We start from the raw sequence: 13,673 nt of genomic DNA, 5'->3' as shown, positions 1-13,673 counted from the left end.
ATCGGCCTGTGTGTGTGTTGGCTTCGCTATCCACGAACACCATCCAAACTCAACTTTTCACCAGCATGCCCCTCCTCAGTGACGCCATTGCCTCTGACAACCACACAAACGAAGGGAAAGGGAACTTCCTCTGGGGGAGGTAGGGCACTCATTTCCTTGGCTTACGGTGGGGAGGGAGGCTATCTCGAACGTTTCCAACCTAAGAGTTGCAGCATGGGGGACAACTGAAACAGAGAAGCAGACCTGAGCCATCCCTGCCCTTGATCAATGGGAGAAAGTCAGAGAGACGCCAAACTGAGGTGAGACCGGCAAAGGTCAGGTCGGCCAGGTTAGATACAGGGTCAAACCTGGGAGCTGACTAAAATGAAGAGTCTGCAGATGGTGCGTCTGTCAACACCACCTCTTCAAACAGAGGTTAGAAAGGTGGAGCAGGGGTTGGGGATTTAGCTCAGTGGTAGAGCGCTTGCCTAGGAAGCGCAAGGCCCTGGGTTCGGTCCCCAGCTCCGAAAAAGAGAACCAAAAAAAAAAAAAAAAAAAGAAAGGTGGAGCAGACCAAGAGCAGACCTGCTTGGCTGTTGGCCTTTACCAAGGCCCAAGTCCCACAGGAACTCATGACTTGTCATTCAGCCGTCAGAAACCACAGAGAGCCCAACTTCAGACAAAGGGGAACCCGAGGAAATGCTGTACTGATACGTGGGTGCAGACTCTGCCTTGGGGGGCTAGAAGCTGCATTCGTGGGGAAGTTTCCAGCATTAGGAGCAGAACCCTCAATTTGCACAACATTGATTACTCAGCACACCTGCAGCACACCAAGAACAGTCTTTGACACGACAACCCAGACACGTATTTCCAGAGGCGCCTGGAGGCAAAGGGCAATGATACAGCTAAGACTGCCAGGCACAGTCTGCAGTCGTCTGCAGCCTTATGGGTCTAATTCCAGTGTGTGCCCAAGTCCTAGTGAGCTTTTGATACATCCAGAAGCCCAGTGAAACCCTAAGAGTCAGATGCAAATGTCCCCTGGGTATTTCCAATGGACTTGCAGGGTGGAGAGTTCCTCACTGAGGGTGGCCTTGCTGACAGGAAGGAGTTGCCCTGATATTCTAAGATTCTGTCATTCTGATATTGTTAGCTCACTAGCTCAGGAGGAAGGATGGCGTCCTCAGACTTCACACTAGCCAAGGGTAGCCATCTATGAGCACATTGCGGGAGAGAGACAGGGGAGCCTGTTGGCAAGATTCCAGATAGCACACTATACACCCCAACCTCAGCCTCTAGCTCAGCCCTAGAGAAACCACAAGGCTGGCTAATGACACCTTTGACCTTTTATCGGCCTACAGAGGGGACCCTGGACAGAACTCCATCTGGGGGAACTCCTGGCTTGCTAGCCAACTCCTGCCTTCCACAGTAGACACTGGGGAGACTGGGAGAGGGAGAAACAGAAAACCACAGTGTAGACACGCCTAGAAGATGTGTGTGTGTGTGTGTGTGTGTGTGTGTGTGTGTGTTTATATGTGTATTACTAAAAAGTTTACTTTACAACTAAACTAGCATAAAGGTGAAAATACAGGCTAAGTTCTTTCTGCTCATGTGTACTTGCATGACATTTAAAAAAATTAGTATTTTTTAAAAATTGCAGGCTTTAGGGATATGCCTCACATACATAAACCTCTTAGCACAACTTCTAGTACTATACACAAATACTTTTAAACACACACACACACCCCTCTTTTAGGGTCTCTGAGTTTCAAGGACCCCAAGTGTTGTACTTAATGAATGCTGGGTAACTCCAGTATCCACAGCTAAGTGAGCCCTGCTTGAAACAGAGTCCAAGGGCTTATCCCCATGAAGTGTTAGTCCACAACGACTTTGTAAGCCTGGGGCTGATGACACTCCATAGGTCTGCTCTGAGAAGCTGGCAGTGTAGCAGACCCCCACAAGCTGCCATGTCCAAGCACCTCTCACATGCCACCTCCTTTACCATTGTACCAGCACAGAGACTTCGCTGAAGGGCACTGGACACGCCCAGCAGCCAAGATGAATGTCCCTGCTCCCACCCAGGCACCCCTACCCCGTGGGTGTCCCACACACCTCTGCAGCAGAGGCTCCAGCCACCCCTCATGACATTCACAGTGACAGTCCAGAAATGTCAGCACTTCGCCCCTGGCCGCGGAGGCTCCCAGGAGCCGGGCTCGCACCAGGCCCTCTCTCTTGCTAGCACGGATCAGGCGCACCTTGGGCAGCTGTGACAGCTCGTTGGCCAGGGGCTCCTTCAGGTGCTCTGTGGACACAAACAGAACAGAGGTCATTGCCCCACATCTTTGGCAGAGCATGCATCCCAGCCCCCACCACCCAGTGCCTCCCCGATCCCCTCAGACGGCAAGGATAGAAGTCTCCTTTTCTTTGTCACCCAGGACGCCCAGAGCAAAAGTCAGGCTGGAAGAGACCTGACTGCAGATACACTCAATCATGCGCTTCAGGTGAGTGAGCGCTATGGTACCTGAATATGTCTCAATAAAATGGATGCTAAAAAGTCTTTCATAAGGGACTACAGGAAGGGCTCAGTTGTTAAAAATATGAGGTCCCCTTCCTGAGGACAGGATCTGAATTCCCAGTACCCATGTCAGGCCGCTCATAACCGTCTGGAACTCCCAATCCCAGGGGATCTAGCACTCGTCCAAGGGCATCACACACATGATGCACATACACTCACACGCACATGCACAAACACTGATTTGTACTGCTATGTGCATGGATGTCTGGCCTACCTGTATATTCATGCTTCATGTGCATGTTTGTTGCCTGCAGAGGCCAAAATAGGGGGTCAGATCCCCTGGAACTGTAGTGACAGACCATTGTGAGCCATCAGATAGGTGCTGGGAACCGAACCCAGGTCCTCTGGTAGAACACAAGTGACTGCTATTAACCACTGAGCCCAGTCTCCAGTCGCCAAATAAACCTTTACTTAAAAGTCCTTCATAGGCTGACTTGTGCACATTTAAAACTGAAACCCATTGACTATGGTCCCTTGCCTCTATGGACACACTGAGATTAAGTTTCATCATCGGGACAGTGCTTGTTGGGAGCTGGTGGAACATTTGGAGGTGGGGCTTATGGGGAGGCCCTGAGGCTGCTGTGAGAATGCATTCCAGGGGGACACAGGACTCCTGTCACCCCCTCTGCTCCCAGCCCCAGGCAGGCTTCTGCATAACTTCCCACCAACAGCCTTCCACCATAAAGCTGAGAAACTGAACTCCCCAAACTGTAAGCCAAAGAAACCTCTTTTCCCTCCTAAGTGGCCTGCATCAGCTATCTTGTCATAGTAACGGAAAGCTGCCTAAGACATAATTACGGCAGTAGACATTTTCTTTATTTGGAATCAGCACTTTTTAGAGTAGCAGCGACCACAGCTTGTCAAGGGGATGTGCACAACTTGGTCTGCAGAAGAGGTTATATATGGAGATGACAGGACACAACTAGCCTTTGGGTTTCCTAATTCCAGGACAAGGAGTCACACCCTAGAGGGTCGAGGGAGGGGGATGGGAATCCACTTGGACCACAGAAAGGGAAGAAAGACCGTTTCCCTCTTCTCCCAAAGTTCTCCCCCATCAGAGAATGTTCTACTTCACTTCGGAATTAATGAAAACATTTCTCTAAATGTGCTCAACGCTTATAAACATTTCTCTCTGGCTTTCTCTTTAAGCTCTAAATGACTGCCTGTGAGCGGAGAGCAGAAATGAAGAGGGTGCCCTTACAAGCCACGCCATGCCAGTAAACCACAGGGGTGATGCGCACACACCGAGACACAGGTGCGGCTGCCTAAGCTCGGGTGGGTTTTCCAGAACTGACGTTGGGCGGACCTGCGCTGCCTCCTGAACTGAAGAGCCAACCCCCAACACCCTGCCCCTACCCTACAATCACTTCTGGTAAGCAAAGAGAAGGCAAGCAGGGCTGCCAACAGCCTCCCAGGCCTTTCGGCTCTTCCCTTGTTCTCTGTGTAGCCATGATGAGAAGGACAGTGGTGGCTCAACGCTCCCCACTGTGAAGGAGGGTACACTGTACTTCTATCAGCTCGGGAATGGTCTAATTCCGAACAGGTTAAAGTAAGCAATCTGATATTTGCCTTTTGGTCCTGGTGTTGGTGTTGGTCCATCTGGTCAATAAACGGTGCTGGTGTGGTGGACAAGAGCTAAGTTTACAATTAAGACATTTCATACAAACAGAAGTTACCATCTAACAAGGAGGCTTGAGTATTCTCCAGGCACTAACACCACACATATCCCTAGCCTCGTCTCATTTAATCCTCACAGTGAGTGATCTTACACTGTAGACATTATTATTACTTCCTTTATAGAGGCTGAACTCATTAAAGGCCAGAGCTCCAAGCTGGAAGTCCCTGGGTTGGGGTGGGATCCAAGCCCTCAGTGTGATATATGAACGGGCTGCACGTGACCTCATTTATTTTTCAATGTCATTCCCTGACAGAGGTGTGGATAAATCCATTCTCAGATAAGAAACTGAGGTTTGGGGTTGGGGATTTAGCTCAGTGGTAGAGCGCTTGTCTAGCAAGCGCAAGGCCCTGGGTTCGGTCCCCAGCTCCGAAAAAAAGATAAAAGAAAAAAAAAGAAAAAGAAACTGAGGTTTGAAGAATATGAGTGACTTCCCAAGGCACCGTGATGGTGTGGTCAGTCTATGGTAGAGCTTGCCTCAGACCCAGGGCTCCTCCACCTGGAGTTCAGGGGTCCCAGGCTGCCCTCAGCACCAAACTCCAGCCTGACTTGCAAGGACACCATTGCTTGTTCCTCAGTCTCCTTCCTGCAGGAGATTCTAGCTGAGCTCACCGCCACCAAGATAAAGACTGTAATTTCTAGTTTTCCTAGCAGCTAGGCGTGGCTGTTGTCTGATGTTCTGCCTGATGGAAAAAGGTTGGAAACTTGCAACCTTTTAACTTTTCTGGCAGACCAGAATGAGTGGGATGTGAGATGCTAGCCCAAGCCAGGCAGACTGGAGCTGTAGAATCCCCCAGGGGAAGACATGCGTTAGATGAGGACAAGTCCAGCCATCATCTTGACCTACTATACCAAACTCCTGTCACCCCGGGTGAATCTCTGTGATTCAGAACGTCTGTGAGAATAGCCCAACACACACGCAGGTCTGAGCACGCTCTCTGTCCTGCAGTCAGACAGCCCAGAACACAGCCCACAGGTAGCAGCTGCTGAGTGCACAATGGCCCAGGATGATAACACGGTTTTACACTGTAATGCCCCTCAGTTATCTCTAGACCCCACTTTAGCCAGTCATCCAAGATCACTCCATGGATACACTAGTCCCAGCTAAGCCAAGACTGTCCTGTGATTGCCCTCCCTTCCCTTCCCCATTCTTGGCCATTCCTCACATAACACATTGACCTCTTTTTTTTTCCTTTTCTTTTCTTTTTTTTTTTTTTTCGGAGCTAGGGACCGAACCCAGGGCCTTGCGCTTGCTAGGCAAGCGCTCTACCACTGAGCTAAATCCCCAACCCCACACATTGACCTCTTGATGACCCACCTGTCCCTCTAAAGCTCTCTGGGTAGCTCCTACCAGACTTTTAAAATCTCAATACCTTATGGTGACCTCCGAGGCCCTCCCTAACTTGGCTGAGCTCCCCATACAGCCTCCCCTCCACTGGCCAATAGCTGACCCTAGAGTATGCCCCAAATATCACTGGGCATACCTAGCCCGTCTTGTCTTCTGTCACCCTTTCATCCTGATACAGGGCTTACCTCTGTCACTGTAGTCATCTACCAGAATGACCTCCTCCAGCAGGATGTCAGGGGAAGTCTCGAGAACACTGTAAACTGTCCGAAGGAGTGTGGACCAGGCTTCATTATAAAATGCTATGACAACAGATGTCTTGGGCAGGTTATCATAATCATATTTCACCTCTCTGCACCTGTAAACAGAATGAAACTTCAACAACAGAAAAGCCAGAGGGATTACAGCACTGGGCACGGAGTGATGATGGGGACACGGGTCCTGGTCTTTAGGCTTCTCCTGGGAAATAATCTACCAGAGGATCTTCCGCAAGAAAGGCTGTAACCATAACAACATGTGCTAATGGGAGGGTGGTTTTAAATTGTAAAGCAATATCAAGCCTTGGGCAACACAAACTAGTCGGGACCCAAGGGAGGGAGACCATCACTCACTCAGGCCTTAGCAATCCTATCTGTCTCCCCATTCTAATGGGGATCTGGCTCAGACTGCTCCCTCCTCCTGGCAGTTCCTGCTTCTTCCTCCCATCTCTACTTGGAAAATTCCCCATGCTCTCCAAGAGCAGCTCAGCCCTGATCTCCTCTAGGAAGGTAAACCTCCAGCATCAGGTCTCCTCCATTTGAACAGGTGCAGTTCACACGATTCCTGTCACCCAGGGACTGTGCCCACCTTCCCCAGCATCCAGAAGTCATGACACCTCATAAAGGTGGGAAGCTGAGCACGTAAGTTAGATACACGACTACGATATTAGGGAACAGCTTCTGGGGGTGAAACTGAGCCCACCTAGCCCTAGGAGTAGGGCTTGACTAGGGCTCCTGGGAGTCAATGATCTCCCTGCTTCTTCAGGAGTTTGTGTCACCGAGCACTGAAGATACAACAATCTATCCTCAGAGCCACCTCAGGGCCGTGGCACTCACTACGGGGCAAGGCCTAGAAATTACTAGGAAGTGATGATGGCAAGATGGAGTGATGTCATAAGCACAGATTTTAGACCCTGGAACCGTGCCACGGGATGAGCTGGCTACACGGGAGAAAATAAGCCACGATACCAGTTTCCCAGCCTCCAAGAGAAGGCCTCAAAGGACAGGTAAGCGACAGACTGGAGAGACACAGAGCTACTCAGAGCAGCAGAGCTCACAGCTGCCCACCAACTAGCAATGCTTGGGTGGCCCACCTCAGGCAGTCACCAAGTACTTCCTGATTGCCTGCCATGCGCCAAATAGGCCAGGGCTTTTATCCATGGACCTTACATTCTGGGGGAGTGATCATGCAAGCAAATCAATCATGACAAAAATGACCCATGTAATAAAGAAAATCAAGGAGGGTAGTGGACGAGAATCCTCTGGTGGGACGGGTGGAGGAGAGGGACGGGAGTGACCAGAGTTAGTGAGGTAGTGGGCCCTCTGCAGAGGTGACCTTCATGATGAAGTTCAGGGCTGGGGTGCTTGTCCAACACACACAAACCCCTGGATTTGACCCCAGTACCACATAAACCAGGACGGGCAATACAGGCTTATGGTCTTGGGACATAAAGAGAGGCAGATCAGAAGTTCAAGGTCATCTTCACCGGCCTGGTTTACATGAAACCCTGACTCAGGAAAAAACAAAATAAAAAATAAACAAGCAAACAAACAAACAAAAACCCAGGTAGACACCTACGCCCCTCAAAACAAAGTGGGGGCGCTTTGCAGGTGTGACTGATCTCTGGCACTGTTCCCATTTTACTCCACTTTGAAGTTTTTCAAACATAAAAGGCAGAAGGATCAGATGATTCCACTGACTCAGGCCCAGCATCAACAGTTGTCAGCACACAGCCCACGGTCACTACCCATCTCCCACCATCCTCATCTCAGGCTGTTTTAAAAGAAAATCCTGCATACCACAGCATCCATAGCTACTTTGATATGTATCCCTACAAGATAAAGATTTGTTCCTTAATAAATTTGCTTCTGCCATACCCTAGAAATGGAATGACGGCTGGAGGCTACCCTAGCTCCAGGCTGCAGTAATTCATCAAAGCTAAGCAGATTGGTAACACAGTTTCATGAACCAGAAAGGTAAATGTTGCCAATTGAATGGTACAGAACATGTTCATTTCAGAGATGTCAAAATGGGGTTCCAGGGTGGAAAGAATGTGGGACCCTCTTACATAAAATTCAGCATTGAAGTCTTTGAGACCACTTCCTGGGCAGAAGAGACAGTTCTGTGGTTAAAGGTGCTGTTTGCTCTTGCAGATGACCCAGTTTGATTCCCAGCACCCATAATAGAAGGCTCACAACTCCTGAATTCTAACTCCAGGGGATCCAACATCTCTGGGCCTGCCAGCACACACATATATACAATTAAAAATAAAAAACATGTATCCCATGCCAGCTTCACGGGTTTGGTTTCAAAGACGAGACTCAGAGATGTCAAACAGCATGCTCAGCTCACAGAGAACAAGGCTGGGAACACACCACCGGATGTCTACATCCAATGGTCTTCTTGGGAGGCCCTGGCTCGTTCTTTGCATCCAATAGGAGGCATCCTATATGGCACTCCTTCCTACCAAACAATTTTCCCTTCTCCTCCCAGGGTCTTCTAGTAGATTCCAAGTCCCCAGGAAAAATGCCAAAACCGATTCTGCAGTGAGCCCTGAGACTCCATGGCCATAGCCTGGCTCTAGAATCATTGTAATGGCTTCTCTAGAAGCACTGTAATGGCTTCTCTAGAATTCCCTTAATAGCTTCTCTAGAATCACTGTAATGGCTTCTCTAGAATCACCGTAATGGCTTCTCCAGAATCATCGTAATGGCTTCTCCAGAATCACCATAATGGCCTCTCCAGAATCGCCATAATGACTTCTCTAGAATCGCCGTAATGACTTCTCTAGAATCACTGTAATGGCTTCTCTAGAATCACTGTAATGGCTTCTCTAGAATCACTGTAATGGCTTCTCTAGAATCACTGTAATGGCTTCTCTAGAATCACAAATGGCCTCTTGAGAGACTCTGTGTGAGGCAGGGGGCTGCTCTTCTCAGCCTGCTCCACATTATCATCCCGCTGCATCCCAGGGTCCTGCTCAGGTACTCAAGGAAAATTCAGCTGCAGCAGCATGGACTGTTGTGAAGCCAGGCTGGAGCGATACCCTCAGACCCCAGGCTGTAATTCATAGACACAAGAGCACCAACATCAGGAAAATCTAGTAAGTCATACAGGGGTCTGGCCGATATTCAAGGCGAGAATCCAATCCAGCCTCAGAGGGAATAACATCAGAGAATTTGTGGATATATTTCAAACTGCCATACAAGAAGAGAAGACATGAGGTGGAGGAGGAGGAGGAGGAAGAGGAAGAGGAGGAGGAAGAGGAAGAAGAGGAGGAGGGGGAGGAAGAGGAGGAGGAGGAAGAGGAAGAAGAGGAGGAGGAGGAGGAAGAGGAGGAAGAGGAAGAAGAGGAGGAGGGGGAGGAAGAGGAGGAAGAGGAGGTGGAGGAAGAGGGGGAGGAAGAGGAAGAGGAAGAGGAGGAAGAGGAAGAAGAGGAGGAAGAGGGGGAGGAAGAGGGAAAGGAAGAGGGGGAGGAAGAGGGGGAGGAAGAGGAGGAAGAGGAAGAGGAGGAAGAGGAAGAGGAAGAGGAGGAGGGGGAGGAAGAGGGAGAGGAAGAGGGGGAGGAAGAGGAGGAAGGGGGAGGAAGAGGAGGAAGAGGAGGAAGAGGAAGAGGAAGAGGAGGATGGAGAGGGAGAGGAGGAGGAGGAGGAAGAGGAGGAGGAAGAGGAGGAAGAGGAGGAAGGGGGGAGGAAGAGGAGGAAGAGGAGGAAGAGGAGGAGGGGAGGAAGAGGAGGAGGAGGAAGAGGAGGAGGAAGAGGAGGATGGAGAGGGAGAGAAGGAGGAGGAGGAGAGAGAAGGTGGTGACATTTCCTCCACATTACAGTGTAATGCAGCAGAGGAAAGGCCGCTGCCATGTTGTGAGAATACTCAAGCAGCCGCATGGAGAGAGGCTGCTAACAGCCAGGTAAGTACGCCATCTCGGGGTCACAATCTCTAGCCCCGTCATGTGTTCAGATGACCAAGACCCAGGCATCAGGTGGCTTTCTGAGACTCTGAGCCAGACCCACCCAGTATTGCTAAACCCCTAACCATAGAAATGTGAAATAATAGAACGGCCATTGTTATTTAAACTGTGACATTTTGTAGCAATCCATCCTTCAAAATAAACCACCAGGAAGACCAAGCTGAGAGATCCTTAAACCAACATCACTGTATTCAGCAAAAACGTCAGTGGCCTGAGACAGGCAGAGGCTGAGACAGGACACCTAGTGAGTGCTGGCCTATGATCCAAACTCTGGAGAAGTAGAGGCATGGGGACCAGGAGTTCAATGCCATCGTCAGCCGTACAGGATGCTCCAGGCCACCCAGACCTACACAGTGAGGCCCCGTCTCAAAAAACAAAAGAACAAAAATATTCTAACAAGCCAGGTGTGGTGTGTCACACCTGTAATCCCAGCATTCGAGAGGCCAAGGTAGGGGGACAGTGAGTTCCAGGGCAGCCTGAGATACAGAGAAACCCTGTGTTGTAAAATTAAAACAAATGACCAAGTAACAAAAGACAAGAACATAACAGATAGAAAATAGAACATAAAATGGCATAATCGAATCCAAAGGTATCAGTGAGTGCAATAAATATAAATGGTACAAGAATTTGCTTAAAAGTTAGTGACACTGTGTGTGTGTGTCCTCAAATATGAGAGATGGGGGGGGGTGAGAATATATCAGGACCTTGCTATGTCACCTAGGCCAGTCTTGAACTGGAGATTCTCCTTGTCCCAAATACCCCCTCCTTATTGGGCACTACAAACAGACCAAAGTTTGATTTCATCAAAGTCCAACTTGTTGAACATTAAATTAGTTGGGTTTACTTACAGAACATAGGTGAGGGATGACTTAAGGAGCCACACCACCAGAGAGTCTCACCGAAGCATAAAGGATGACTTCCCCATAGCTGCCCAGTTGGAGTCTCCCCTTAAGTCAACCTTCCCTGTACCAAACACTCTAGCACCTCTGGAGACCAAGCAGCCACATGCTACCAGGGCAGAACTATATACAGTCTGGAAGGTGCATTATATACAGAATCTCAGGTGAGGGTCCATTGATCCTGCTTACCCCCTCCTCTCCTTTGAGGGAATGCCATCAATTAACAGCCCTTAGCTTAAGGGTCTCTTACAAGTTCCCAGATATCTACAGTTAGAGTCAGTCGACACAGCTCTCTACTCCACAGGCATGCACCAGTGGTGGTTTTAGGCCCCATAGGCTTATATTTGAATGCTTAGTCCTGCGTTGGTGGAAGTGTTTGGGAAAGGATTAGAGGGTGTGGCCTTGATGGAGGGAGAAGGTGTGCCACTGGGGATAGGCTCTGAGGTTTCAAAAGTCCACTCCAGGCCCAGTCTTTTACACACACACACACACACACACACACACACACACACACACACACACTCCCCCCCCCCCTGTCTCCGATTTTCAGATATGATGTCTCAGCTACTACTCCAGTGCCAGGCCTGCCTGCCAGCCCCCACGCTCCCCACCATGATGGTCATGGACTTACCCTCTGAAACTGTAAGTTTCTTTTGTAAGTGTCTCGGCCATGCCATGTCTTCACAGCAACAGGACAGTAACTAAGACACATGAGGATGCCTAACATTTGTTTATGTGAATGTTCAAACTCAGATCCTTATCTTGTGTGGCAAGCACTTTATTAACTGAGCCATCTTCCCAGCCCCATTTTTTTAATGACACATAAAATGCTAGTTGGCGACACACCTAAAACACACAGGTCCAGAATGAGTGGGGGAAAAAAAAAGAGCAGGAAGATGAATCCAGAGCTAAGGAGGTTCTGTGGATCTGAACTGCTGGCTAAAGGCCATGGATCTAGGTCTGATAAGAAAATATTCTACACTTTACAGTCCTTTTTGGAAAGCAAAAGAAATACTAGTTTAATATCCACTTGATATGGGACGCTTTACAAAGGTAATTTGCAAGAGCAGATAAGCTCTCTCTCTCTCTTGCAAGAGGAGATAAGCTCTCTACAAAAGAGAGATCTCACCAGCTTCCTGCTGCCAGCTCAGCAGGGCACTTTTGGTCTTGGGGATAACCACCTGGAGTTATTCTGAGACTCTGAGACCCTTTGACATCCCTGATCCCTGAGCCTAGACACACACCTAGCGATAAGCAGTCAAGAAACACAAACAAGGTCTCACTCCTCCAGCCAGCAGCAGCTATCTCCAGATATGGGTCAGGGAACCACCACACAGTCACTCCACTTTCTCTCCTGCTAACTAGGTCAGAATGTGAGAGACAATCACGTTTCAGTAATCATCTCGTTACCATATTCAATGAACACTTGTGTGTGTGTGTGTGTGTGTGTGTGTGTGTGTGTGTGTGTGTGTGTGTGTGTGATGTTAGCAACTCTCAGCCTGTGACATACACCCTTGCTAGTTTCGATGCACTCATCATTAACTACTTCCTCTAATTTCCGCCATACCATGACTCCTCCGAGCCACAGTCCACAGCAACTAGGACAGCGGTCTCTAGCATGGTCACATCTCAGAGCCACAGAAACTCTGATTTCACTGTTCTAGAGGAAGTCCCTGGCACTGAGAGTTTTTAAGAACTCCCTAAGACTGCAGAACCCAGCTCCAGGGCTCCCCACTTTGGCCTGCTCTCTAGGAGTAAACTCTAGTGGTCCTCACTATCATCAGATAGGGACCGTGAACTGTGAAACCACGGATTTACTATGCTTCTATCCAGAGCCTCGCTCACTCGCTATCCAAGGGCGCCCATGTCCTCAAGTCAGCGCTAACAAAGCAAAGCTGTGCCTGCAGCTATCAGACCCCCCACCATGTCTGCAAACCAACACCCCAAAAGTCCCTTTACTCATTTGACCTTGCCAGACCCTGCACTTGCCAGCAAGAGCCAAAGCAGAGTCCCTGGGTTGGCCGGTGCTTTGCGTCCTGTGGCATGTATACGAAGGGCAATAGGATGACAGCAGAAACGTGGGCATTTACATGTGCACTCATGCTCTCTCTCACCCACACGTCTGTGTATATATTTTCTGAAGTCTGTTTCTATACTTGGAAAAAGTCTAGACAGATACACAGCAAAATGTTAATAACAGTTTTCCGGGGGTTGTAAGCTGACTTTTTTTTTTCTTTTACTCTTTTGAGTCTTGCTATGTAGCTCTGTCTGGGCTGGTAGCGGACAAGCACCACCACGCCTGGTTTAACGCTCTCTTGTTGGCATTTTTGAGTTTTGGGGGGCTTTTGTTTTTCCTATGGTAACATTTCTAAAGCCCAAGTATCTTCTTTTATAGTAAAAACAAACAGGTAAACAACGGTCGACACCTAAAAAGGAAAATAAGAGTATTTCTATCTACCCAGTCCTTCCCCGTGACCTGGTACATGGTTTGTCTTTGGTTTGTCTGGAAGTTCTCTTACAGGCTCTCCTTCCTTGACAGTTAAGGACCTTGAGTACCTCTCTGCTGATTAACTGGACTCCTGAGGACCCTACATTGTGAGCACAGAATAATATCAAGATTCTGATTAACTCATGACTGCTGCAGAAACCCCATCTTGTGTGTGGGTTCACATTCTGGTAGCTTTGGTTATTCAATCAATCTTATTCCAAAACTATTAAGTGGAAAATTCCAGAAACAAATAAATTACAAAGGTTAAGACTGTTTACCTCCTCAAATACTGCAATAAACGCTAGCCCTTTCTCCGATATGAATCCTCCACACGGTGAGAATTCAGACATCTATTAGGATCTGGAAGCTTCTCCCTGAGAATCAAGAGGGCAGACTATGCAAGGCCAGGGCACTACTGACTATATATATATATATATATATGGAGGCTGTGTCTCAGAGACTATCCTGGCCCAGACTGACACAGTCCAGC

The 13,673-nt window shown here is 48.8% G+C and overlaps 1 protein-coding gene across 3 annotated transcripts in view; it reads right to left on the bottom strand.

The window, feature by feature from the left end:
• Galnt12 (polypeptide N-acetylgalactosaminyltransferase 12) overlaps positions 1-13,673 on the bottom strand; it is a 28,761-nt gene that overhangs the window by 13,076 nt on the left and 2,012 nt on the right. For 2 of the 3 annotated variants that reach the window (XR_005504746.2, NM_001426999.1), the window contains exons 2-3: positions 5,760-5,929; positions 2,089-2,278 (exon numbers count right to left, since the gene is read on the bottom strand). Coding sequence is in view for 2 of the 3 variants with exons in the window: in NM_001426999.1 (NP_001413928.1) it covers positions 2,089-2,278; positions 5,760-5,929 (360 nt within the window). In the remaining variant the exon portion in view is untranslated. Of the gene's footprint in view, positions 1-2,088; positions 2,279-2,765; positions 2,896-5,759; positions 5,930-13,673 lie in introns of all 3 variants that reach the window. The other variant, XM_039111024.2, reaches the window with a different exon arrangement.

This window comes from Rattus norvegicus, chromosome 5 (assembly GCF_036323735.1).
Source record: "Rattus norvegicus strain BN/NHsdMcwi chromosome 5, GRCr8, whole genome shotgun sequence".
Taxonomy (NCBI): Eukaryota; Metazoa; Chordata; class Mammalia; order Rodentia; family Muridae; genus Rattus; species Rattus norvegicus.
This window is presented reverse-complemented; position numbering and strand designations above follow the sequence as displayed.